Genomic DNA, 22,836 nt, shown 5'->3' with positions numbered 1-22,836 from the left:
AAGGTCTTTTTCTACGCTGAAATTCTGGGATTTTCTTTGAGGCAGATCGCATGGCCCTTGTGAATGGTGGGGCTGACAGTAGGTTTCTCACTTGAACCTGGGAAAATTTGGTGCTGACCCTTTTGCTGTGTCTTAGGTTTCCTTGGTGAAATTGTGTTTCTCCTTTGCTCAGGATTAGTAGCCAAGACATTTTTATTGCCTACTTTTAATAGGAACTTTTAGAACTTAGGTTCTCCTACACTTTTTTTGTTTTGGTCAGGTGGCTTTAGAGTAAAAGGATGAAGGCTTACATTGGAGAGGGCAGAGAGGAGGGATGGAATGGGGTGGGGATAACCTTGAGAGTGTGCGTGGGTGGAAACACATGTAACTCTACACAGCCATTTGAATACATTTTAAATAAAATCAAAATGTTGTGACTAGAAAATGGTTAGACTTTTAAAGTTGGACTGACCTGATTTCAAATCCTGGCTTGGATCTTTCCTTTCTTTTCTTTTTCTTTTTTAAATTAATTAATTTATTTTAATTAGGTGTATATGATAGCAGAATGCATTTTGATTCATTGTACACAGCTGCAGCACAACTTTTCATTTCTCTGGTTGTACATGATGTAGCATCCCACCATATGTGCAGACATACATGTACCTGGGGTAATAATGTCCATCTCATTCCACCATCTTTCCTGCCCCCATACTCCCTCCCCTCCACTCCCTCTGCATCTTTCCTTTCTTGATGTATTGTCTCTTCATTTTCAGCTCAGTTATCTTGTCTACAAAATTAGAATAATTCTCGTCCTCTGCAAGGTTTTTGGAAGATTAGACATAATGTGGGGAAAGCATGCTGTAAGTTTTTATTAGTAGTAGTATTAATTATACATTAGGTTTGAATGAACAAACCGCTTAGTAGCTCCTTTTTTTTTTTTCTGAGAAAATTTGCTTCATTTTGGACTTTGGATTGTTTTGAGGATTAAATAAGATCATGCTAACAGAGTTCTTAGCAGAGTACCTGGCCAATATTAAACACTATATTATATTGATGTAGCTATTTGGAAATATACTGAACACTCGAGTGCTGAAAATTTATGAAGAATAAAAAGGACCAAATACAAATAGTCTCTCCAGTTTCATTCCCTTTGCTTCTTATAGGTGTCTAGAGAGGTACTAGTTTCTACCTCGTTTTAGGTTCTTATGGTTGCTAATGAATTACCACAAATTTAGTGACTAAAAATATAATGTAAATTTATATAAATGTATAAACTTCTTAACATGCAGTTCTGGAGGCCAGAAGTCCCGATCTAAAATTGAGGTGTCAGCAGGGGTATGTTCCTTCTGGAGACTCCAGAGGAGACTTCGTTTCCTGTTGTTGCTTCCCAAGGCCTTCTTCATTCCTTGGTTTATGGTCCCTTCCAACATCTTCAAAGCAGTAGCATAATTTTCTCATATCTCTCTCTTCTTTGTATCTGCCTCTTTCTCTCTGATCTCCACTTCTGTCATCCCATCTCCTTCTCTAACTGCTGCTTTCTCTTTCCTTTGTAAGGACCCTTAAGTTCCCCCTCAATAGTCCAGTATAATCTCCATCTCAAGATTCTCAATCACTCTGCTTCACTTAAGCCATATAAGGCAACGTATCCACAGGTTGTAGGAATAAGGATGTAGATGTTTTTGGGGAGCCATCATTTAGCCCATCATCTACCTGCACATTATAGAGATTATACAACTGAAACCATTGAGATTCATCTTTCCTTGAGCGTTTCTGGTTTTTAAAAAAGACTTGCTGGAATTATTTTACTCTGAATTGAAGCACTCAAGTGCTATTCTCTGAAGAGCTCCAATATTGAAACTAAACCTGAAGGAATTTAGGACAAAAAAAAATCACAAGAATTTTCTAAATCATTGATTTGAAACTGATGTCTAAAAAGATATTGTGTCATTGCATGGCATTCCATGGGTCTGTACAAGTGCGCCTATGAACCTTGGTGCCAGGATATTGTGCTTGTTTAACTTAGAACACCCCTTAAACCTTGAAGATACCTTCTTTCCAACACTGACACTAATGCCAGTTTCCTGGGGACCATGGTAGAGCTGGGCATGGAAGCCAGGTTTCTTGTCCCCACAGACTACAGGGAGGAGTTCTCCCTTGCTCTTGGAGGTACTTGGCAACACTTTCTTTTCCCATCTGCTGAAAGGAGATAGAAATATCACTAGAAAACATCCCCCTTTTATGGAACTTTTAGAAACATGCTTTTTAAAGATAATAACTAACATATCAGGATAGATGTGGTTTTCAGTCTTCCTTAGACATTTTTTAAATTTTCAGCATATTTTAGGGTAGTTTAAGAGGTTGTGCTCTGGAATTAGAGGGCCAGCGTCAGATGTGGCTTCCCCTTGTAACTGGCCCTAGAAAAGTTCTTAAACCTCATAAGCTTCTGCTTTTTTGTGGGTAAAGTGGGGATGGTGACACCTGCTGCATACTGCCGTGAGGCTGCAGGGCCGTGGTGCCTGCCGCTTGCTGTGTACTCCAGAAACGTTAGCCGTTCACCAGCTTTCTGCATTTCCTCGCCTCCTGATAGAATATTTTAAAATTAATTCTACAGCCTTGTTATCAATATCACTTTTGTTCAGTGATTAACTATGTCAAAAAAAAAAAAAACAAGGAGAGTAAAAAACATAAAGGCAGAGTTTAGCGATTATGTAGTCGTTAGTGATAGAGTCTTAATTTTCCATATGTCTACATGTGGTGTTTCATTTATTCACTTGCCACTTATTTAGCATAAAGCATATGTTATGTGTCAGTGGTCTATGCAAAATGAGCTATGAAAGCATGAAAAATAAACCTTCCCTCAGGTGTAGAGACATGACCACTGTTGCTTTTTGAGTTCTTCCAGGTCAGGGGTCGTGTTATGGTTTGGATATGAGGTGTTTCCCCAAAAGCTCTCGTGTTAACACAGGGATATTCAGAGGTAAAATGATTAGATTATGAGAGCTAATCAGCCATCCTGGTTTAAGCGGACTGACTGGGTAGTGACTGTGGGCCGGAGGGGCATGGCTGGAGGGGCATGGCTGGAGGAGGTGGGTCACGGGGGTTCATCTTCCTGGCCCCTTTCCCCTCTCTCTGCTTCTTGGCTGCCATGAGATGAGCAGCTTTCCTCCACCAGGCCCTCCCACTATCTGGGACCCAGAACAATGGAGCTGGCCCACCATGGACTAAATCTCTGGAATAATGGGCCCAAATGAACTTTTCCTCCTCTAAGTTGTCTTTGTCAGGTATTTTGGTTACAGCAACCAAAAGCTGACTAACATAGGCCACTTGTTCACTTTTGAATTTGGTAGTTATTGGGTGTGGCTGGCACTGTTAGTAAGAGCAAAGGATAATGCAGCAGTGAATAAAACAAACACCCTCCCCTTATGGAGGGAACATTCCAGTGCAGGAAGAAAAACAATAAAGGAGACCAAAAGAATGTGTGATGTGGTAGGTGATGATCCATGTTATGGAGCTAAATAAATGAGGGCGTTGGGTGTGCCGGAAGGTTTATCATTTTTAACTGGATGGTCAGGGAAGACTTCCTAAGAAGGTAGCATTTGAGCAAACACCTGAAAGCAGTGAGGAAGTGAGTCATAGAGGTTTCTGGAGGAGAATTCCATGCAAAGCAAAGCAGATGCAAAGGCCCTGAGGTTGAGAGTTTTCTTGATGATCTACTTCTCCCTGATTCTTCTTTGAGAGTTATGGAGTCTGGAGCACAGAAGGAAAATCATTACAATTATTTTTTAACATTCTCACATTTGATTCTTCCTCTTCTCAGAGAAGATGGGAAGAAACGAAAGCTGGATGACAGCTTCCAGTTCTGGGCAACTGACTTCTTCCATTTTTCAGTTTCCAAGTCATTCTCTGGGATAGAGGAGATAGCCAGAAATCAGAAGAGGGCAATTTATAATTTTAAAAAATATTATTAAAGTGTAATTTACATTTCCCAAATGCAGCCATTTCTGTATAAGTTGGACAAATGTTGACAAATATATATGTCCAGTGATGACCTAATAAATATGTAACTTACTCTTCAGGGAAAAGAAAGCCCCAGTGTGTAGCCTTTGCCAGTGTTTTTTTGTGAAGTAAATTCTTCCATCATTGTTGATGTCAAGTCATCAATCTGATGTCACTGAGATGGTTTTGGGAAAAGATGTGGGTGGATCAGTTGGCTTGTGCAGAGTGTAAGAAGCTGGTCCCAATGCACCTCTGCCCTTACCATGATGAAAATATTATCATAGTCAAGATAAAAGGCATGTACAGCACATTTCTCCAGGTCTCTCCCAGTCAGTCCTCCTCCCAGGCTTTTGCTGGTCTGTTTCCTATTACTGCAAATGAGGTTTATCTATTCTAAAATTTCATATGAATAGAATCATACAGAATGTACTCTTTTGTGTCAGCATTATATTCTGAAATGCATTCGTGTTATTGCATATATCAGTAGTTTGTTGCTTTTTTGGATTTCTTTTTTGCAATGTTGGGGATTAAACCCAGGGCCTTAGGCATGCTATTCAAGTGCTGTACCACTGAGTTCTCAGCTCCTGATTCTTTTGATTGCTTTTTATTGTTGGGTAGCATTCTTCTATATGGATATGCCAAATTTATCCATTTACTCACTGGTAGATATTTGCATTGTTTCTAGTTTGAGTCTAGTTTCTTTCATATTTTTATTGGTGTATTGTAATTATACATAATGTTGGGGTTCATTGTTACATATTCATTGTTACATATTTGTACTGGCACACTATTTAAGAAAGGTGTTGTGAACAAGGAACAAGGTTCCTTGTTTTGTTAGTAAATATATTTTCATTTCTGTGTTGCAGATACCTAGAAATGGAATGTATAGGTCATGAGCAGGATATGTTTTACAAGAAATTGCCAAATGGTTTTCCACGGACCTTGAACTATTTTACACTCTCCCTAGCAACGTGTGTGAATTCTGATGCTCCACGATTTCATGAAAACTTGGCATTGTCACTCTTTTTAATTTAGCATTTTAGTGTGTGTGCAGTGTTGCTATGATTTTTATTTCTAATTGAGCATCTTTTCATATACTTCTTGGCCATGTGCATATCTTATTTTGTGAAATGTCTGCTCAAATTTTTACCCCCTCCCCCCTTTTTTTGGGTGGTTGTTCATTTGTTTGTACAATGGAGGGCAAATAACTTTTCAAGTGCAGAATTTGGAGATATCTGTAAATTGGAGAGGGCAGGAGAAAAAACAAGGCAGACAAGCAGCCTGGGAGAACTGAGAAGTTTACCAAACAGTGTGACTTCAGCTTTGTAAATGGGTGACTGGCTATCTTGTTTTGCTGTGGACTGTCCCAGTTTCAACACTGGAAAGTCCTGTATTCCAGGAAACCTGTCAGGCCTGCGCAAACCCTCTGTAGGGTGAGGTTTGGTCATTCTACAGAACTATGTAGAAGGAAGATGCAAACTATATGCAGGAAGACATTCATTATACTGGTGAAATTGGTGATGAATGACCACTGGAAAGCCTTACAGCTCTTCATGAGGACAAAGCCAGGGTGAGAGGTGGGTCCCAGGTCTCTCTGCTCTAGAGTCAGTAGCTCCCTGGTGATACGAGAATTTAGGGAGATTGGGAATATTGTCTTTTGCTGCTGGGGAAAAAAATACACAAAAAACTCCAATGACTTTTTTTTTTTTTTTAACTAGAAGCACTATAGACACATCCATTTGGCTTAATTTATAATTTGCTGATCAAATGCAGTTGCCTTGAGAGGGCTAAGACATTGAGCCTTCAGTCATTTACACCTTAATTTAATTTAGTTTATGTAAGCCTTTCCCAGGAATATACTTTGGTTTGAAAGAGGGTACTACTAGGAAAATTCTGGATTCAAAGGTGAGGAGCTACCTATTTAGGAAGAAAAATCACCCAAACTTGACAGAATTAGGAATGAAATGTGAAATTCATCGACTCATGCTGTGTAGAGTTGTGTTGCCAGGCAGAATAGAGTGTCTGTGTGTGATTGTACAGAAGAGGAGCTTAAGAGGCTGAGAGAGGGGAAATTGTTCTCTTTTTTCTTTATGTAGTGTTAAGGAAAAGGTTGGGCTTTGATCTATCTGCTATTGATTTTTTTTTCTTCATATACTCACATTGTTCCTGATTTATTTATAAAATGTCCCTGTGTGTGTTATATATTGTTCCTTGTTTTAGCCCTTGTTGCTATTGCATAACATAAACACAGTCATCTTTTGTTTTACATTACCCCAGAGGAACTAGATGGAATGCCTGCTTATAGATAATATTGCTGCTCTGTTTTCATACACTGTCTTTCTTTTTAATAACTCCCAACATGTTATGACATTTTTCTTCTTAATGTTTATTAAATGCCCTCAGCATGCTCAGTGCTATTGAAAGAATAAAAAAGACAATTCTTGCCAATGATAGATGAGAGATATAAGTATGCTTTTAAAAGTGTGTGTATATGTATATAGACATATATATATATATACATATATATGAATATAAGTAATTTTTTTTGCCTGAAAGATGATTGATTACTTTGTTTGGATGAGGCAAAATAATTGGACTAATGCATATTATTTCTTTGATGTTGTTTTGCAAGCAAAACAGAAAAAGCATAGTGATGTTTCAGCCCACAGCTTTCAGAACCATAGCTCTGGCAGAGTGGCACTTCAGTTAAGATAAAATTGAACCATTTTTGCTAAAATTAGCCTTAATTTGGTAGTTCTAGAGATTTCGAACCACATATGGCTCAACTATATGTGATGTTAGTAATTCCAGGATTCTGATTTTTAGATCCTTCATTCGTCAGTCTTTTCTGAGATCCCATTGTGTGTCGAGTCACGTACTGGGAGCTGGGGATAAAATGTTGAGCACAGCAGATGTGTCCCAGGTTCAGTGGAGTGTGCAGGCAGGTGGGGTGAAGACAGGAGCAGTGCTGTACTGATCAGGGTGTGTGCACCTGTGACTTCATGACGTGATCTAGTGAATGAAGCTGACTCCTCTGGGGAGTTTTGGGAGACTTCCCACTAGGGGTGAGACATAAAGGAAGGGGAAGAGGATAGAGGTAGAGGGGTAAGTAAGCATGACACAGTCAGGGAACTAAAGATAGACCAGCAGGCCTGGATCCAGAGAATGCGAAGAATCCAAATTTGAGGTGAGGCTGCAGAGAGAGGCCTGGCCATATCCTACAGGCTCTGTAGTCAGAGTAGGATATTGGTCTTTGTTTAATGAATTAAGTAAAACATATTGAGTACTTTCTGGCATAGTGTACATTTTTAGTATGATATTATTATTCTGATTTACTTTTTGAAACTACATTATGGAATAGTATTAAATGTTAACTAATAATTTTGTTATTGTCCTGGGGATTGAACCCAGGGCCTCATGCCTGCTAGGCAAGCACTTTACTGCTGAGCTGTACCCTCCCCCTTAACTAATACTATTTAAGAGCAAAGGGAAGCACAGAAGGATTTTAGGAAGAGGTATGACATATAACCCTATAGCTAGATTTGCATTTTGTAAACATCATTCTAGCTACTATATAGAAAACAGATTTGAGAGAGGAGAGTGGTGCAAGTACTTATGAGAAGATCAAAGGAAACTCTTGTCATTTAACAGGACATCAGAGTTGACAGGGTGAGTCATTCATCAGCCTTTGGCTCATTTGTGCCTTCGGCCCATGGCTCAGAGGTACATAACTGAGATCTCTTTGTTATGCAAGATTATGTAAAATGTATAGCTACTTTTTAAGTTCCAGCCTACCCAGTTTTGGATCGTCAGGGAAAACTACTATAGAGAACTGCATTTGCTAGTTGGGCTAATTTGAAAGACATTAGACTAATAGCTTGTAGAATTAATCATGAAGGTGAAGCTTCCAGAAATGTTCTTCAGAGCCATTCTGGACCTTCATGAGAATGGCCATTTCTGCCTTAGTCAGAAAGCTGAGGAATGAGGAAGCTACTTTATGTTGCCACTGTAGCTCTTTAATAGTTACTTAGCAGCTTATCAAAAAATATGTTATGCTAAAGGATGCCCAGGCTAGACTTCAGCCACCACTACCTCTAAACACATAAATGCCCCTAAGCGAATGTCTTTTGGTGCTCAACTTCTTTGAGTGTCTGACTGACACAGCCTGAGCTGTGTCCAGGCCTGAGCTGCAGGAAATTTAACATTTCATCTGTGCAGTGCAGGAAGAGTCTCCAGAAGGGCATTGAACTGTGTCATTTGAGTCCATCCACAGGATCCATCACAAAACTAAGTTCACCCTGATGCTAGTGGACATTCTCCAAAGATTCATATTTTACCACCTCACAATCAAGCCTGGCTGTATATTTAGGTACTCCCAGAGACTTGGTAGCCTTCTTCATCAGATTAGAGCTAATGCTATTTTATCTTCCAGGGATTTGGGGGATTAAGGTAAATGGAGCATGTAGATGAGCAAAAAGATGCCTGACACAGATAGGCATTTATAAAATGAGATGTGACCCAATAAATGAATACTGTTTCACAACTTTATAAAGGAAACAGAATCCCTAAGAGATGGGAATAAAGTAGAACTTACTGTTACAGAGATTGGATGAACTGAGTACATGGGGTCCTTGTGTGTGTGCTATTTTATTTTTTTCACTTTTAGTTAGATTTTATAATTAAAAAAAAGACTCTAATATATGCACATAAGGTACCTATCCTTACAACTATAAACATACATAACAGATTTTTTTCCTTTTTCTCTCTTCAACAATTTGGTCATATTGTACACATGTTTTGCACTTTTGTAATTTATCTTTTTACTCATGATGAACTTAAAGGTCAGTCTATTTTCTATATTTCATATAGAATTAATGACCTATCTTATCCATGGCAGCTGATTGTCTGCCTTCTTTTGCTTTCCAAAGTCTGTTGTGACATCCATCCCTGAATGTCAGTGACTGTCTTTGCAGAATACAACTTGGGAAGTGGAAAGATTGAGTCAAAGGTCAGATGCAGTTTATAATTTTACTGATATCATCAAATGTCTCTTCAGATGGCCCACGTTACGCTTTTTACTAATCCTGAATAAATTACATTTGTTGCCTACATGTTCTACAACCGTGTTTTATCAACCCTTTTGATTTTTGCTAATGAGATTGGAAGGTGAGACTTATATGGGCCAAGAGGAAATGTCCCCAAGGGTTAGAGGTTAAGGATTAATTAGAAGGAAGATAAGAGGTTAGTGAAAGTAGGATTTAGATATAAATTTAGAAGGGAAATAAATAATCTCCCAACAGTTACTAAGAGCTAGGTGCTGACTTGCCCTGGCAGTTCACACGTTGCTTTCAGTCCTCATGAACCACATTAACCCAAACATTATTCCCCATTTTACTCTGATGCTCAGTCTCTGTCTACTTTGCCTCCTGTGTTCTTCCCAGTTTACCATTGAGGACAGCAACACCTAGAGAGGAAATGATTTGTCCAAAGGCCCAGATGAACTTGAGTCAGGACAAAATTTCCATTTTCTAACCCCTGAATTACTTTGGAACTGTTCTGCACCACTGAGAGCTCAAAGGATCTTTAGATTCCTTCAGGATGTGTGTGTTTCACCCACAGCATTGAGTTTAATAATTGAGTTGAGTTCAACCATTTCCTATAATCAATGGGGTTCTATTACAGTTGAGTAGCCATGATCTTAAGCGCATGGGCATTTTTGACCTTGGTGATGGTTAGTTCTAAGCTTCTTCTTCTGTGTTCTTTTCCACCAGAACTACTCTATTTACCCAAGGAATACTTGACAAAAGCTACATGAGTTGAAAACTCTTAAGCTTTGGGGGGTTCTAAGGTTTTCTTGTAAAAGATCTGTAGCCACTCCTGAGTTTTACCCTTTGTCCTCTGGAATATCAAAGCTGGCCAGTAAAATTATCCTCAAACACTCCTGGAGGCTAGGCTGGCCTCGGTGCCCTCCTTCCTCCTCATTTTCTGCTGTTGCCTCAGAGTCCAGGATCACAGAGGTTAGAGGATTCAGCTGGGGTTGCCCCGCCCTCGCCTCCCTCTTGTTTTCAGAGTCCAGAATTCCTTCTTATAGATCAGGCTATTTCCACTTGAGTCAGAAATGTGAGGATTCCGATTTTCTTTCAGATTTTACTGGTGACACAACATTCACTTACAGCACCAAGTTCCAGTGATGGTTCCTAAATGGTACAAAAATTGGGTGGGATGATGGTTGAGAATGTGACAAAAAGAAGGGAATTAGAAATAAATCTTGTATCTGCAAAGAATTAACCAGGGCCAATGACTTTTTTGGGGAGGTGGGGGTGGGGGGGTACCAGGGATTAATCAGGGGGACTTGACCACTGAGCCACATCCCCAGCCCTATTTTGTATTTTATTTAGAGACAGGGTCTCACTGAGTTACTTCGCACCTCACTTTTGCTGAGACTGGCTTTAAACTTGAGATCCTCCTGTCTCAGCCTCCTGAGCCGCGGGGATTATAGGCATGCGCCACTGGGCCAGGTGGGCCAATAACTTTTTTGTGTCAACTGAAGAAGCCCAATGTTGTATTGTATCAATTGGAATTTATCCTGATGATGGTAATTTTTCTAGGGTGGAGCCACGAGTGTTCTGGGTAATTAGACATTTACTGTATTTACTGTGTTTTCCCAACACAAGTACAATGTCAATATCACAGAATAGAATAGAGCACTACAGAGGTCTTAGAAATCAACTAGCCCCATGTGTAATGTTATAGAAAAGGAAACAGGCTTTAGTAAAGCATATGCTATTTAGCTCTAGAGACTTGAGCTTAAGCTTGAAGCAAACTCTCCTTCCTTTATGATGTGATTCAATATTCATTCTGTGATCCACATTTTCTATAATCTTCTGAGAGAATATGGTTGTTTGAGATTTTGTTCATTTGGTTTTTTTCAAAGTGGACTGAGACTTATTTTCAAAACTATCCTAAAGAGACCTGTTTTTAACTTAACCAAAGGGGCACATAAACAAGACAACGGAAGTGTTCATGAATAAGTTAAAGTGGGATTTGACTGTTTAACAGAGAAAACTGAACTGATAGGTAGGATATGTGATTTTTATTTCATTTTAGAAATTGCCATTCCACTTTTAGTTTTGCAATAAATGAATAAGGGCTATGCATTTATACTGTCTACTGAAGTCGGGGAAACTAAGTAGTGTTATCTTTGTGAATGATCAACTGCTTACAGCATGTTTCAAATTAACTATATAAATAATCTAACAAGGTCCTTCATTGTGCATTTCTTAGAGCAAACAAAATGCAATGTGTTTTTATAACCAGATAGCTATTTGATTTTTTTCCTCCCGTCTTTCCCACATTTGGATATAGATTGATATAGAATTACTTAAAATGCTGCATATAAATTAAACATTAAGAAGGAGCTATGGAGAGGCTAAGCTGCCCATTATAGTCTTTAGTTCCACAGTCACTGCCTCAAGGACACTCCATTTCATATCACATGTCCTCCTTTTGAAAAGTGATCACCAAGGTTCAAGTAACATTTAAGCACAGCGGGCACCTGCATAATTTATAGACCTCTTTTTGTTTTGTGTTCTTATTTTAATGAAAAACAGGGAAGCAGAAGACTGTTTTAAACTTTTAACATCTTTCTTTTGTGCTTTCCCTCCCACCTTGCCTTTGCAGATTGGGGCCCTGAAGGACTACTACCACTTCTACCATAGCAGGACGATTAAAAGGTCAGTTCTCTCGAGCAGAGGAACCCACAGTTTCATTTCAATGGAACCAAAGGTAAGAAAAACCAGAGGGTGGGGACCAAGAAGCTAAGCTTATGCATTTTTCATTGGTGATAACATACTGGTAGCTGATGACTAGTATGAGGCTCAAATTTCTAAAACTGTCACACTATCCTTTGGTCCAGTGTCCCTACTTCCTCTTCTGATGAAAATAGGCAATGTCTTGATTTTTGACTGATGAACCAGTATCATCCCAGTGCAGAGCAGCCCGGGGGTAGCCACAGGCATGCATCTGTCATGGAGAAATGAGAGTGGGCAGGGAGTTGGGAAGATGGATTGACTGAGAATGATGGAAGTAAGAATACCATGCTATCAACCTATTACATATAGTTCAGAGGTTCTGTGGGCTCCACTGAAGGAAGGATTTCTTCTAGAACTCTTAAATCAGACCTTGGGATTCACCATGAGTCCTTGTGACTTTATCTGGTTTATAGCCCAGGATAAGACTCTGTCTGGGACAGGAGAGACGCTTGAACCCAAGAGAGGTAGAGGATGACTCTTGGCTTTTGTGGGTTCACCTGATAACTTTTAGGTTGGGCAGACAATATCCATTCCTGGGAGGAGCCTAGAGGGAAGTATGACCTGCATACATTTTCCCATGAGCAAGTTGGGGCAGCTTTGTCAGGAGAAATGGGAAGCTGGGAGGTATAAGGGAGAAACTGATTGCAGAAGCTGACTCCAGGGTTGAGCTAAATATCTGTCCTTATTAATTAAATTGGATGAAGAACTGAGTTATACTGGAAAACAAATTGACCTCTCAGTCATGTCAAGTAAAGAAGAAGAGGGAGAAGCTGTGCAACTATTCCCAGTTCCTCTAAGGGCTCCTGGCACATTATTTACTGATTAGGGTATTTTGCCTCCCTCTCTACCCCCTGCCCCATTATGCTTTGGATTTGCCCTAAGTGCATCTTTTTATATAAATTGGTGAACAGGTCTCTACCAACAAGCATAGCAGTCTCAGCTAAAGAGACTTTGAAAATTGTATTCCTTATTAAAGCAAAGAGGCTCCTATTTGAATTAATATGCAAATCAGGTTTGAAATGTGGAGTCCTGCCCTTTGTTATGTGCCATGGTTTACTTTAATTTTTCTCTGGAATATTATGGCACAGTGTTCATGATCATGAAATTGTATCTTGGTGGTGAGTAAAAGCACATTTGTTTAAGTTCACAATTTTCTGTGAGTTATAGGAACATTTCCTAAAACTTACACTTAAGTGACCTATAGATTGTATTTTTTTCCCTTCATCTCTATTCTGAAGTTAATTTCTCTGGAAAGTTAATCTGTTTGAACAATCTTGAATTAGCTACATTTTTGAAGCAATGCAATATTTTTTTCATCTCTTAAACAGACTGTCTTGAACTTGATAATTAAAATGATTTCAATTTCAGATCCCATGTGCAGAGTCAATGTGAATTTGAAAAAGCTAAGTACTAGTTGGTTTGGGAAGTTAGAACAGAATGTAATGAGACATTGTTTTCATGATGAAAGATTTACCGAATAAGGAGCTATTTCAATTCTTACTGTTATCTTGGGCATCTTGGTTTTCATTTCTTCTTATCTGAGTACATGAAATAGTTTATGCATGATCCAACAGAGACCTTGCATTCTGGGACACATAGTACCTGGAACATTACACCCTTTCTCCCTCAGTCCAGAGGAACTGGGCCATTTTAGGCCAACACAATGGTACGTGCTCCATTCCCTTTTCCCCTAAGTGAAATGAATACTGGAGAGTAGGGCTATATCTCACTCTCCCTTCAGATGTCTTCTACCTGTCCTTACACCTAGCCATTTAACACAGGAGGGCCACAATTCCACCTGCTTTGCAGATGCAGTGCCACCAATGGGGGCTTGTCCATGTTTTCTTTCCATTTTTTTCCAGTTACTTCTTGCAGTCCATTGAGCCCCTAGTCTGCCCAGTCATTCCTATGGTCAGCATCTGCCAGGCCCTGTGCTAGGCTCTGAGGGTTTGGAGGCATCATGGTTCTCTAAGGGAGCTTGCTGTCAGTGTCTCCCATAATATCCTTCAGGGAAACTCAAGAATTTGCAGTGCTTCTTAGTGTTGGGCATGGATGGAACAGAGAAGATGGGGGTGTCTACATTTCTCCTTCTTCTCGAGCTTCTTCCTTCAAAAGTTTAGGCCTACCTGGCTTGTTCTTTTTTTTTTTTTTTTCTTTTCTCTTTGAATAATACCTTCTTATTTATAATGATGTTGCCAAAAATTGTTAGGAAGAATTCCTATATACTCTTCTCAGATTACTTGATCAGTTTTTCTTTCTTTACTCTATTTACACACATGTATAAATGTGTATGTATATTTTCTGAAAATTTGGAAACCAATGATAGATATGATGTTCCTTCAACTCTAAATATTTTATTGTGTATACATTAAAAACAAGGACATTTTGTTCTATAATGGTATATACAATAATTAAAATCTGGATATTAACATTGGTTCAGTATTATTCTTTAATCTATGGTTTTGGTTCACATTTTCAACAATTTTTCTTGGATTACGTTTATTTGTTCTGTTTCCCAAGTCCTTTTTACTCTATCACACTTCCTTCAGTCAGCCAACCTGCCTGCCTTCCTTCCCCCTTTAACCACCTAGAAAATTTTTGAAAACTATAAGTCAGGTTTTTTTAATAGAATATATTTCAAATTGGGCTCATCTGTTTCCTCATGATTAGACTCAAGTTTGGTAAGAACATTTTTTTACAAGAATACCGAAGAAGCATGTGTTTTTCTCAGTACTTCAGATCGGAAGGCACAAGATATTGATTTGTTTCATTATTGAAGGCGATAACATTAATCACATGGTTGGATGGTGTCTGCAGGCTTCTCTACATTAAAATCACTATTTTCCCCTTCATAATTAAAAAATGTTTTGTGGGGAGATACTTTGAAACTCTGTGCGTTGGTCTGCCTTCTGTTGCTATAATGATGTACCTGAGGCTGGGTATTAGTAAAGAAAAGAGATTTATTTAACTGGCACTTTTTCAGGCAGAAAGTCTGCACAGTGTGGTACCAGCTCTGGTGAAGGTCCTTCTAAGCTATGTCACTTCTTGGCCAATGGGATCATGGTAGGAGTGTGTGTGTGAAGGAGATATCACATGCCAAGACAGGAAGCCAGACACCAGGGCAGTCTTCCTGTTTTATAACAATCTCTTTTGTGGGAACTCACAGTGGTGTCCAGTTTAAAAAAAAAATTAAAAAAACCTACCTTAATCCCTTCAGAAGATAGCACCTGCAATGACACAATGATCTTCCAGTAGCCCCACCTCTTAAAGGTCCCCTTTACTCTTGACATTGCTACACTGAGGACCAAGCTTATAATACTTGAACTCCTGGGGACAAACCATTTTTAATCCATAGAACTACATAAATTTCCATGAACCTATTTTACATTCCTCATTCCAAATTAACCTCACTGAGAGTAGATAGCAAGTGTTGCTGTGGCTGCTTTCTTGGGCAGATCTCCTTTTCTTTAATCTTGGGTATTGGTATGGTGGGTGATTTGTGTGCCAGAAAGGAGGCACATTAGTAGGTTTGGACCATGTGAAATGGCATCATGGAAAACACTAGTGATGTGAATTTGAAGTTACTTCTACCTTCTCAAGACAGGGGAAGCAGATGAGTGAACTGCAGGGTATATGTCCTACTAAAAAGATCCATAGCTTCTTCTTTTTTTTTTTGCTTCCGTGAATTGCATGGCTAGTTTTCCCCTTTGCTTTTGTTTTTAGAGAGTTCCAAACAAGGAAATACAAAAGTTAGCTGTGTTGTCAGAACAACACTCCTGATGCTAGAGAAAATGCTGTGGTGAGTTGGGGCATAAGAGCCCAGAGAACAAGAATAGCCGTATGCCCAAATGTCAGTATTATGTTATGATTAACGTTTTGAATGACAGAGATTCACAGATTTCAAAGATAGCAGCAGTAGGGCAATAATAACATGGTTTTGCAGAAAGTATCGGTACATTGTCAGCAGCCAAACCAGTAAGTTTTCCATCCTTCTTCATCATCTTTCTTTTGGATTGATCAACCTTTTCCCAAGAGGCCAACACTAAGTTTCAGAAACAATAGTCTGAGTTCACTTTCTCAAATCCTTTTATTAGTCTTTTCCTAAATCTTTGCCAGCTATAGATATTTTGGTCAAGGAGGGGATTAACTGCAGGACAATGTTTTGTAGAAGCTCTTTATATGCTTTTCAGATGCTCAGGCAAACATTGGGTCAGAGGGTATGCAAGGGAGGTGATTTTTTCCTTTCACTTTATTCTCCTTACAAGAAGCAGAACACTAAAATTCTACATTCTTTATTAGAGTAGGGCATATGCAGCTTTGTGAAAAGAAATACAAACTGCCATTAAGTTGGGCACCTATGTCCTATTTCTCTGTGGTTAATAATGTAAACTAAGCTTCTCCAGCTAGGGATAGGCTCCTTTTCCAGCTTCCTTCTTCCTAGGCCAGCTTGCCTCATCAAATGAGCATGCATAGCTGTGTGTATTACTTGTGAAAAAGCTGCTCCTGTAACATAGACTCCTTAGATGGTCTCATCTGTCCCCTAGCCACTGCTGGCTTAGCCTCCATCATTTTTCTGAAAGGAATTTTTTCAGATCTTTTTGAGAAAAAAAAACAAAAAGACTTTTCAAATCTGTTGTGAACATGTCCAATGACAGGGAGTTCACTACCAGACGGTGTCTTCATTACAACTTTTACACCAGCTATAAAATGCTAACAAATCCATGAGTTGGCATTTACGAGTCTATGAAAATCCACCAGAATGCTTTTTCTTCAGGAAGAAGCATTTCACCTATAGGTTGGAAAGCTGTGATGCACTTAGGGTGACAAGATGGCCAGCAGAGTAGTAGAGATGTGAAAAACTTTGTGGGTGCAGAGTTCAGTATGTTCTCCACCTCCTTTCTGTTCTATCTTTTTTTCCAGCTTTCCCAGATGTCTAGGACAAGTAGAAACCAGAGGGTCTTTGGACCCTCAAATATGTTTCTGTATTTGAAGAAATTTAACTTGCTAATTATAATCTGCTTGCCTATAACTTCTACCCATTGGATCTATTTTTGCCTTCCAGAATTACATAAAATGGTAAATCAACTTCTGTACAATCTCTCTCTCCTTTTTTTTTTTTTGCACCGGTGATTGAACCCAGGGATACTTAATGACTGAGCCACATCCCCAGCCCTTTTAATTTTTTACTTTGAGAGAGAATCTTGTCAATTTGCTGAGGGCCTTGCTAAGTTGCTGAGGCTGGCTTTGGAACTGGTGATCCTCCTGCCTCCGCCTGTAGAGCTTTTGGGAACACAGTTATGTGCCGCCATGCCTGGCCACAGTAACTCTTTAAATATTTGAAGCCCTCTGCTTTTTCTCGTGGAGAAGAAATTGTCCCTTGGTAAGTGTGGCTCAGAATTAAGTTCAAGGTTTTATCTTGCAGACATGCTGCCCGTTTGCAACATTTGTATGTAAGTCATTTCCTCTGAAGAAAACTGAGCATTCAAGCATGACCAAGGGTCTGGGAAAAGGACAGGAAGGAGAAATGAAGTGATTCGAGGTCATTAGCAAGAGCAGATGAAAGAGACATGAAAGAAGAAAGGTAAATTGAAGTTCCTTACTAATCCAAGTTGGTGCCTATCATGCCAGGCTTCGACTTTCACTTGCCTGGAGTTTCTCTTTTTTGTCTTAAAAGTGAAATAGATGTGATGGAATCAGTGGAGGAGCAACTCCCTGTGAATCACAGAAAAGTTATACAAATCCAGTTCTTACCAGTCAAGTGCCATTTCCCCATGGATTCCCTTTATAATCTAGAATTAGACCCATGGAATCCATCAGCACATTAGTTATCTCTTTTCTTAGACACAAACTCCTGGTGAATATAGAGTATGTAAATGTGCTGTTCACATAGATTAATCTACTAGAGTAAATTGGGAAGAAGAAGATTAACATTAAACAGGGATGAGAGGTGGGAGGGAAAGGGAGAGAGAAGGGAAATTGCATGGAAATGGAAGGAGACCCTCAGGGTTATACAAAAGTACATACAAGAGGAAGTGAGGGGAAAGGGAAAAATAATACAAGGGGGAGAAATGAATGACAGTAGAGGGGGTAGAGAGAGAAGAGGGGAGGGGAGGGGAGGGGAGGGGGGATAGTAGAGGATAGGAAAGGCAGCAGAACACAACAGACACTAGTATGGCAATATGTCAATCAATGGATGTGTAACTGATGTAATTCTGCAATCTGTATATGTGGTAAAAATGGGAGTTCATAACCCACTTGAATCAAAGTGTGAAAAATGATATATCAAGAAATTTGTAATGTTTTGAACAACCAACAATAAAAATTAAAAAAAAAAAAAAGAGAAACCTTATTTAGGTAGAAGTATGTAGTTAGAAGCACCTGAGGGCAGCCTTTCCTGGCTCACATGCATAAATAGCAGCCACGCCTCTTTGTAAATAATATTCCATTTGTTTTGGTGCAGCTTTAACGTTAGTTTCATCCCAAGTTCAAGTGCATCCAGTGCAGGCCACTGTTGTGTTTCTTCTCCCCTAGTCCCACTCCGTCCACCTGGAACTGCTGTGTGTTTTCTTTGGCTGGTTAATGTCCTGCTCTTTGGTTTTAAATGTGACAATGACTTAATGGTTTGACTTTTTTTGTGTGTGTGAAGTTCAGTTTTATAAGTGTAATGTAACATTCCTGGATTTGTGCTCATCCAGCTGTGTGAGGTAATCTGGGATGTGTTGAAGTCCATTGCTTTGCCCTTGTGCTTCCACACAATGAGGGGTGGCTGTGCTCTCTGGGACAGGTACCCCAGGCTTCCTGTTGTTGTTTAAGATACATCATAACTAGGATCATTTCATATTTTCCTTGTCCTTGCACCAGTGAATGAAAGTAATTAGCAAATATCTTGAGTATGTTTTTGTAATTGGTGTAGCCTTGGTTCTGATGTTGAGCTGAGCCCACCATGGATGTGATGGTCAGGAAGCATTTTGAGGTCCTCTCTTGTTCCAAGCTATCTTTTATACTGCTTTTAAAAAAAAAAAAGATCAACTGTGAAATACTACAATTCTAATAAATCCAGTCTTTTTTTTTTTTTTCTTCCAGTACCAGGATTAAACCCAAAGTTTCTCTACCACTGAGCTATAACCTCAGCCCTTTTTATTTTTTTATTTTGGGACAAGATCTCATTAAGTTGTTGAAGTTGGCTTCAAATTTGTGATCCTTATGCCTCAGCCTCCCAAGTCACTGCGATTACAGAAGTATGCCACACCTGGTCTGTCTTTGATTTTTTTCATAGCATTTATGAATCTTTGAAAATCCTACCAGAATGCTCATTCTTAAGGAAGAAGCATTTCAGCTATGGATTTGCAAGCTGTGATGCATTTAGAGTGCCAACATGGCCGGTAGAGTAGGAGAGATGGAGGAGAGTTCATTGTGCAGGGTTCATTGTGTTCTCCAGCTCCCTTCCTTTCTGTCTTGTTTCTAGCTTTCCCAGATGTCTGGGACGGTCAGACACTAGAGGGTCAGATTGTACACTGCTGGGGTAGCTGATGGGAAAGTTTAGATCACAGCCCAAGCCCAAATTTCTGGTAGACAAGAATGAATTTTAAAAAAGAAAATTCTCATTTACTCTGGCAAAGCTGCTAAATCTTTATTAGAGGCAATTTGGCAATGCTTCATTTGAAAGGTCATAAACCCACATGCTTACAGGGAGAGTGCAGGTGACAAGAATGAGGGAGAAGGTCGTGGAACACAGTGAAGGGCTGCTTTTGCTGCACGTAAGGAGAAGCTGCTGCTCAGCTGCAGCCCAGTGTCCTCAGGTTGGACAACTGGCTCAGTGCTGCCGGTTCAAAAGAACCTGAAAGTCTCAATTTTTATATAACATTCCCCATGTTAAATGTTGGAAGCAAATTCAAAAGTTTTAAAAATATTCATGTGTACCAAAGAAAAACATTGGAGGGTATCCGACTTTGTGATCCCCTGGGTTGGCTGTGTTGGAAGAAAAAAGAGGAAAGTATGAAAGAGGGGTCTTAGCACTCTTTATTGTGCCTTGGTCTGACATCTCTTAAAGCAGTTCAAAACCTCAGGTATCTGTCCGAGGTATCTGGACACAAGGTTTTAGTTCTGTCAACTGTGCTTCACCGGTGGGGCCCAAACGTGATTTCTCTTCTGTGTCTTCATCTCCAGTTTGAAGTCTGAGTTTCTTTTAGGCATGAACATAACAGGCTCAGGTCTTTCAAGGCTACTTGGGGTGAAGAGCTCATTCTTGTTTCTCTTGAGATTTACTTAGTTTCCTACTGACACCTACTATTGCCCCAGAGAAAGTTTTAATAGACTTGTTGAAGAAAAATAGATAAGTCAAAGAAGAAAACAAGTGGAAAATAAAAGTTGTGGTCATAAAAATAGGGTGAAGGGTAGAAGGAGGGAGGTAGATTATGGATTTTACATAACCACGTTAGCTACTTGTTGAAAGGTACGAACTGCAAAAATCTTTGTTAATTGCTTAGGTGTTAGAGTCTAAAATCATAGGTGTTGAATCTAGAAAATGTATAATAATGAGAGTCTAATACCTAGGTTGGTGTTAAAAAGAGAATTTTGAGCCTATCTGTTCTGTTGAAATCTTGGGTAAAGTAGGATAAAATAAGTAAGCAAACTCAGGGAATAAATGGAAACAGCAAACAAACAAAAACTCAGCAACAACAATAAAAAAAACAAACAAGATCTTGGGCTGTAGCTCAGTGGCAAAGTGCTTGCCTAGCATGCATAAGGCACTAGATTCAATCCTCAGCACCACATAACAATTAACAAATAAAATAAAGGCATTTTGTCCTTCTACAACTACAAAAAAAAAAAGCCATTTTAATCCTCTGATTCTGAAGAGAAATCGTTCCCACTCATATATTTATATTAATGAATGCAAAAGTAGATAAGAAATCCAATTAAAACATCACCTTTGAAAAGACCCAATTCTTTAATAAGTATTTATGAATTTTGTTTCTGGGTACAGTTCTTCCAAATGTCAAACAATTCTCTTACAATACAAAAAGAGACAATATGATGTGGCAGAAAAAAACTTTGTATCCATCCTCTCCACTCCCATCATTTCTCTGTTCATCAAATCTCCCATTTGAAGACTCAGCATTGTTCAGGCATATACTTGAAGAAGTATATGATATAATAGAATAAAATGAGTTCTGCATGTAAGAAAAGGAAAAAGTAAAAGTTAAATTCTTGTAACAAAACCAGTTGCCATTAAAATAATGATATAAATCTATATGTATGAAAAATAAAAGAGCTCAAAAAGAATATGTAAATTTATCTTAAAAAAAGCATTTACATACAGCATGTAACATGTGTTTTGTGTGTAAACATATATTTTGTGTTTAAACGTAAAGGACCTATGTATATGTGACTTTAGTTTTATGCATGATAGGATTGGAAGGATACATAAGCACATAAAATAACTTAACCTTTCTATACTATATAATTTTAAAAAAATGATTTATAGTGAAATTGCTTTTATTAACACCAGTAATGCTCTGATATTTCGAAGCTAATAAATACATTTCAGTACTCATCTGACTTTACCTTTTAGCTGACATCATAGTTGATCCTTCGCTCATTCTTGAAAAACTTGACTCAGTTTACTGTGACCACATTTCCTGTATTTTATTTCTGCTTCTCATCCTGTACCTACAAGATCTGCATAGTTTGATGTGGGGAGTGAAAGAGAGGGAGACAATCAGCAATGATTGCTCGGTTTTTGTGTTGAGTAACTAGAGTAATCATGATGGCATTTACTGAAAGGAAAAGGTCTGGGGGCTGTGATGATGGATAGAAATTTGTTGATGGGTGTCTTTGTTGATGGAACTTCCTCTACTTCATATGTAAAGTTTGGGCTTAGTCATCCTATGAATGAGAATTTTATTCATTGTTTTTATGCTGATGTCCTTGTTTCAGATTTGTAGGTCTTTCTTTTACCTTCCTGATATACTAAACTAAATATTTAATAAGCACCTAAAACATAAGGTGGCATATGGGAACTTGTAATTCCTATCCATCACCAGAGCCCCACACTTTTTCCTTTCTAATAACTGGTACCATGACTAATCTAATTTCTTGAAACAAAAAATGAGCAATTGTTCCTGATCCTCTTCTCTTTGAACCATTCAGAGACACTATTGCTCTGCCACTAAAATTTATTTTGAAACTGTGTATTTGTGGAGTTTCCTCTCCTGCACTGCCACCATCCTGCTTAATGCCACCATCATCCTTGACCTAGACCTTAGCTGTTGTCTTCACTCCTATTCTTTTTTTTTTTTAAGAGAGAGAGAGAGAGAGAGAGAGAGAGAGAGAGAGAGAGAGAATTTTTAATATTTATTTTTTAGTTTTCGGTGGACACATCTTTGTTTGTATGTGGTGCCGAGGATCGAAGGCGAGCGCGCTACCGCTTGAGCCACATCCCCAGCCCCCTTCACTCCTCTTCTTGTTCTTATAGTCATTTTCCACAAGAAAGCAAGCTTCCAGAGATATAAAAAGATCAGGTCTTTCAATGACTTTCCATTGACCTTGGAATAACATCTAGCTTTTTCTTCATGATCTTCAATGCCATCTTAGTCAGGTTTCTTCCTTCCTCCCTGAGCTGGTTTTTGAAACACTTCCTTTTTTGCTCATCACAGTCAGCCACTTCTTTGTCTCTCTCCAATACACTAAGCTCTTTCTCTTCTTGTTTCCTTTGCCTGGAATATGCTCCCTTTGGTCTTTGCTGGATGGACATCTTCTCATTCTTCATGTATCAAAGCCTGTGTTACATGGCCTGGGTGACCTTCCTCAATAACCCTTGCTAAAGTAGATCATTAATCTCACCTGCCCATTTTTACTGTCTGGTTTCACCATGTTTTAGAACCTACCTGAATCCAAAAACATATAGTTACTTTGTTTGCTTGTTGATGGTTTTGTCTTTCCAATGTGACATTCCATGGGGGGTCAGGAGCCTCAGGTATTTTATTAACTGTGGTATTCCCATGCCCTGGAACAATATGTAGCACATGGAAGAGCTTCAGTAGAAGAA

At 38.9% G+C, this 22,836-nt stretch overlaps 1 protein-coding gene across 6 annotated transcripts in view; it reads left to right on the top strand.

Moving 5' to 3' along the window:
* Pcsk5 (proprotein convertase subtilisin/kexin type 5) overlaps nt 1–22,836 on the top strand; it is a 434,410-nt gene that overhangs the window by 29,926 nt on the left and 381,648 nt on the right. For all 6 annotated transcript variants that reach the window (XR_011704087.1, XM_027940145.2, XM_071600559.1 and 3 more), the window contains exon 2: nt 11,656–11,760. Coding sequence is in view for 5 of the 6 variants with exons in the window: in XM_027940145.2 (XP_027795946.2) it covers nt 11,656–11,760 (105 nt within the window). In the remaining variant the exon portion in view is untranslated. The remainder of the gene's footprint in view (nt 1–11,655; nt 11,761–22,836) is intronic.

The sequence above is a fragment of the Marmota flaviventris genome, chromosome 13, assembly GCF_047511675.1.
Source record: "Marmota flaviventris isolate mMarFla1 chromosome 13, mMarFla1.hap1, whole genome shotgun sequence".
Classification (NCBI taxonomy): domain Eukaryota; kingdom Metazoa; phylum Chordata; class Mammalia; order Rodentia; family Sciuridae; genus Marmota; species Marmota flaviventris.
The sequence above is the reverse complement of the archived record's forward strand: the minus strand, read 5'-3'. Positions and strand labels throughout refer to the sequence as shown.